At 54.5% G+C, this 5,514-nt stretch overlaps 1 protein-coding gene across 1 annotated transcript; it reads left to right on the top strand.

The window, feature by feature from the left end:
• Positions 1–409: 409 nt before the first annotated feature.
• Vrtn (vertebrae development associated) lies at positions 410–2,975 on the top strand. The gene has a single exon (XM_021634142.2). The coding sequence runs from the start codon at positions 410–412 to the stop codon at positions 2,540–2,542; it is 2,133 nt and encodes a 710-aa protein (XP_021489817.1). The 3' UTR covers positions 2,543–2,975.
• Positions 2,976–5,514: the final 2,539 nt, after the last annotated feature.

Here is a 5,514-nt window from a genome sequence, read left to right on the forward strand (position 1 = left end):
GAGAGACACAGAACAAAGATACGTTTATCTGTTTATTTGTCCATATCTGTATCTTCCTCCACTGTTTTTTGTTTTGTTTCCAGATAGAATCTGGCTGGGTAGCCTAGGCTGGCTTTGAATTCAGGATCCTCCTGCATCACCCTCCGAGTACTTGGATTGTGTGAGTGTGTTTTTAAAACTTTCATCCTATCAGTTAAGCCCGTAAGGGCTCTCTAAGGCAGGCACCATCACTCCCATTACCTCTGGGGTCGTGGTTCTCAACCTTCCCAACATTTTAATGTAGTTCTTCATGCTGTGGTGACCCTCCCCCACCATCAAATTACTTCTGTTGCCACTTCATAACGGTAGAGCCGCTAGAGCTGACTCCCCATTGTTCTGACCTCTGCCCCCTCTCCTTCGCCCTGTCAGGATGACTTCTCGGGCCCAGCTCGTGCAGCAGGTGCTGCGGGACCTGCAGGAGGCAGTGGAGTCGGAGGGCCTGGAGGGTCTCCTCAGCGCCGCCCTGGAGGCCAAGCAGGTCCTAGCTACCTTCAGCCTCCCGGTCTGCCAGAAGGGTGGTCCTGGGCCCCAGGTGCTGGAGGTGGACTCCGTGGCCCTGAGCCTGTACCCCGAGGATGCCCCTCGGAACATGCTGCCCATGGTGTGCAAGGGCGAGGGCAGCCTGCTGTTCGAGGCGGCCAGCATGCTGTTGTGGGGCCACACGGGTCTTAGCCTGGAGCTGCGGGCCCGCACCGTGGTGGAGATGCTGCTGCACAGGCGCTACTATCTCCAGGGCATGATCGACTCCAAGGTGATGCTGCAGGCCGTGCGCTACTCCCTGTGCTCCGAGGAGTCCCCCGAGATGACCAGCCTGTCCTCTGCCACCCTGGAGGCCATCTTCGATGCCGACGTCAAGGCCACGTGCTTCCCTACCAGCTTCTCCAATGTGTGGCACCTGTACGCCCTTGCCTCCATCCTTCAGCGCAACATCTACTCCATCTACCCCATGCGCAACGTCAAGATCCGGCCCTATTTTAACCGGGTCATCAGGCCTCGCCGCTGCACCCACGTGACCCCCATGCTGCACATCATGTGGGCCGGCCAGCCCCTCACTAGCCACCTCTTCCGTCACCAGTATTTTGCCCCCGTGGTTGGCCTGGAGGAGGTGGAGGCCGACGGCGCCGCCAGCCTCGGCCCCGCCCCTCCAGCCGTGGGTGCCCTGCTGCCACCAACCAAAACCCTGGAGCTGCTCAACCGCGAGCCGGGCCTCAGCTACTCCCACCTCTGCGAGCGCTCCAGCATCACCAAGAGCACCTTCTACCGCTGGCGGCGGCAGACGCAGGAGCACCGGCAGAAGGTGGCCACCCGCTTCTCGGCCAAGCACTTTCTGCAGGACAGCTTCCACCGCGGGGGCCTTGTGCCGCTGCAGGAGTTCCTGCAGAGGTTCCCTGACATCTCCCGGTCTACCTACTACGCCTGGAAGCACGAGCTGCTGGGCTCGGGTGCCTGCTCGGCTCCGGTCCCCGGCGCCCCACCCAGGGAGTCACTGGCCGTGCCAGAGGTAGAGAGGCCGCCGGGGAAGAGGGATGCCGAGCGCTCCCCACCGCCTGCCGCGGCGCCCAGCCCCACCGTGGTCTCCATGCAGCGCGCCAAGTCGTACCTGGAGCACTGCATCTCCCTGAACAAAGTGGTACCCTATCGCTGCTTCAAATGCAAGTTCCCCGGCATCTCGAGGTCCACCTACTACAACTGGAGGCGGAAGGCCCTCCGGAGGAGCTCCGGTTTCAAGCTCTTCCCAGTCCTTGCCACCGCCGGGTCTCTCCAGCCAACAGAGGTTGAGGAAGAGGCCCTGCTCTCTTTGAAGAGTGAAGTGGGAGAGGAGGGGACAGGGAAAGCGGTAGACGGAGGTCCTCCTACTTCCCAGGGGCCCAAATCCCCCAAGATGCCCTTGTCTCGTTGGCAGAGGCGACTCCGCAGGGCTGCCCGCAAGCAGGTGTTGAGAGGGCAGCTGCCCTTCTGTCGCTTCCGCCTCCGCTATCCTAGCCTATCACCCTCTACTTTCTGGGTGTGGAAAAGCTTTTCCCAGGGATGGCCCAGGATGCGGGGCCCCTCTCTGGGCAAAAGGAGGCAGGAGCCAGAGGGACGGCAGAAGCCAGAGGAAGGGCAGGGTATGGAAGCCGTTGGGAACGGAGCGCCTGTGATGGTTCCTCCTGCGAAAACACTCCCAGTGGTCGCTTCTCCAGAAGATGCCAGAGGAGGGTCTCCCAGAGAGGAGGTCAATCAACAGGTAGCTGTGGTCCAGGGCCAAGGCCACAGTGGCTCCCTGCCAAACCAGCCTGTGGCGGTGACAGCAGGTGGCAGCGACCGGCAGGTGCTGATGATGGACATGCTCACCACCAGCAAGTTCAAGGCCCAAGCCAAGCTGTTCCTGCAGAAGCGCTTCCAGTCCAAGACTTTCCCCTCCTACAAGGAGTTCCAGGCCCTCTTCCCCCTCACCGCCCGCTCCACCTACTACATGTGGAAGCGGGCGCTCTATGAAGGCCTCACGCTGGTTGATGGCTGATGGGGAGACGGTACAGAGCAGAGGAAGAAGGGGGGACCTGCGTTGTCTCCTGGCTCGGCCCTTTGCTCTGTCTTAGTAATTTCTTGGCTCGGCATGGAGAGGTGGAAAACAACCACCCTGATGAAAGCTACAGGAGTGCCAGTTAATTGTCTCTTTGGTTGTATTTTTGTATTTTTTTTCTTTCTTTCTTTTCTTCTTTTTTCCCCCCCCCTCAAAAAATGTTTTCCAAAGGAACATGGGGATTGAATGGGAGCCAGATGTGTGGCTCCTGGCTCATGCCCTCAGTGGAGAAAGATTGAACTTCACAGAACAAAATTATGGTGTCCTGTAAGCCAGGGAAGGGCACTGGAGGCCCCAAAGAAGTCCTGCCTCCTCTGCTTGGTGTCTCTGCCAGCATGGCTGGCTGTTGGGGACCTGCCTTTCTGCGGAGCCTTCTCAAATGCTGAGTCACGCCTTTAAGCAAGGAGCCATGAGGCAGGTGGGAGACTGAATTTTCATTGTCCAACAGGGAAGTTGGAAAACCAAAGAAATAAAATGATGTCTTGTCCCACATAGCCTTTGGCCTCTGGGATTTGTTTGGCTAACATAGGACTGTCTGTTCCCAGGCTCCCTTTCATTTTAAGGGGTTGGGAGTCCATTTCTGTCTTCTGATAGTGCATGCTTAGGACCAGGGTTTCCCTGGCGGGACACTGTCAGGAACTGGACAGGCGTGACAATTGAGACTGGCTGCCCAGGACTCTTCCTCCGCATAGTAGGTGTGCCAAGCAGGCTAGGCCAGCTGCAGAGAAGGGCATTTGTCTATTGAGATGAAGCATCAGGGTAAGAGAGATTCTCTTAGGTCCGTTCCCTGTCTTAGTTTCCTGTAGCTGCTGTCATTTTTGTGGTCCAGGGTTCTGCCATCTGCTTATCCCCATGTCCACCTCATTCATAAGTCCTGTGGACTCTGAGGTGCTGGGAGTGGAATCCAGGGCTTTTGCACACTGGATCCACTCCCATTGGATACGGTCTCCAGAGGGATTTTGATGAGATTGGATCCTGTCACTTTCCTGCTTGAGGTGTGTCTGTTGCTTCCTTTTTACTCAAGAGAATTCCTTCAGCAGGGCTGCCCCAGCAGAAGCAGGAGGGTCTCTGTGAACTGAGCTACACAGAGAAACCCTGTCTTAGAAAATAAAAACAAGGGGCTGGAGAGATGGCTCAGCGGTTAAGAGCGCTGGCTGTTCTTCCAAGGGTCCTGAGATCAATTCTACCAACCACATGGTGGTTCACAACCTTCTATAGTGAGATCTGGTGCCCTCTGCTGTCCGGCACACAGGTGTACATGCGGCAGAAAAGTGTGTGCATAATAAATAAATACATACTTAAAAATAAAGTGAGAGAGAAAAAGATCAGGGCTTTGTAAAGTGGGCCCTGATCCCTCTTCTCTCTCTTCACTGGGCTTGCCCTTGACCATTGGGTTCTAGTTACACTGGCAGCCTCTGATCCTTTCTGTTCTGGTGGTTCCTGTACTTGCTCCCTTGGTCTAAAATGCTCGTTCTTCCTTCTTCCACTTTGTTTCTTCCTCTACTCATTTCCCCCTCACCCCATATCCTTTTAAATTTAATTAATTTTAGGCAGGGCTCACTGGCTGGCCTGGAGCCCTCTTGTAGACCAGGTTGACCTTGAACTCACAGAGCTCTGCCGGCTTCTGCATCCTGGGTGCTGGATTAAAGTTATGCATCGTCAGGCCTGGCTTCCCCTTCTGTTTTAGCCTGTGGTCCGTGCTAACCATGGATCCCAGCTCTTCACGATGCAGAGTGCCGGGATTACAAGTGCACACCACCACAGCCAATTGGGATGCTCTCCCCTGCCATTTTACACGGCAGACGCCTCTCTGAGTCACTACTGCATCACCTTTTGAATTCTCTAGGTGGGTTCTTATTTCTGTTTGTTGCTTTCTTATTGTCCCCTTTAGAATACTGACCTATGAAGATCCCCCCTCCCGTTTTCCTTACAGCACTGAATCCCATGGATGATAGAATAATTCTAGGCACCCAGTAGGTGCTAATACTTGTTGAGAAGAGAAAGAATGGAATGGGGCTTTTATCTTCTCTTACTGTTAATCCTGTGAGATCTGGCTTTTGCAAACCTAATCGGTGGTCTTAAATATTTCTCATAGGCCAATCCCCACCGCCACCACCATCTTCACAACCACCCGGTGATCTACTGTTTTTTGTTTTTCATATCCACTCTGCCTACATGGGATCTATTGCTTCTTCATGAGAAGGTCCAGAATGATCTTACCTGAATCCGATTCACTGTTGGTGTTTCCCTTTTGCCCTCAGCACAAATTCCTTACTAGCCTGCCCACTCCAGCCCCTATCTAGCCCTGAGCTTGTTTCTCACTTTCATGTTGCAGCCGTCACCTGGACTGACCTTTCTTCTGTAGGCTTTCCTCTTTTCCCATAGCTAGAACCCCCAGAGCCTTGCCAAGATAAGGATTTGGTAAAGGAATGGACCAGGGGATTTTAATCTAACATGCAGTGGCAACCTCTAGCCAGCAGATGGCAGTCCAGTGCAACAGGACAACTTCCACTGGGCACGCCAGCTGGGTTCCAATTCCTTTCTATTTCTGCCATGAGTAGGCCTAGGGTCCCTCCTGAGAATATGTAATGCAACCCTACATTTCCTTGAGGCTGGGAGCAGTCCTAGTGGGACCTAAAAAACCATTATGGGGTTTTGGATGCAGCTCAGTGGGTAAACACTTGGGTTCTTTGTTTGTGTGTGTGTGTTACTGTGAAACCAAAACACATCCATGTATCACTGCCTGGAGGGTGGGAATGGGGGAAGGCTTGTTAGGAATGTGGATTCCAGCGTCCTGCCCAGATTTACCAATTCCCACCCGAGACGTTCATGTGCCTCTTCCCATTTGAAGGTAGGATCACAGCTGACACTTTTCTCCCCACAGCAAGAGTTAGGTGAGGGGCTGGAGAGAT

This window comes from Meriones unguiculatus, chromosome 7, assembly GCF_030254825.1.
Source record: "Meriones unguiculatus strain TT.TT164.6M chromosome 7, Bangor_MerUng_6.1, whole genome shotgun sequence".
Taxonomy (NCBI): domain Eukaryota; kingdom Metazoa; phylum Chordata; class Mammalia; order Rodentia; family Muridae; genus Meriones; species Meriones unguiculatus.

Coding starts and splice junctions, on each gene's coding strand:
- Vrtn (XM_021634142.2), top strand. CDS start 410: ATGACTTCTCGGGCCCAGCTCGTGCAGCAGGTGCTGCGGGACCTGCAG.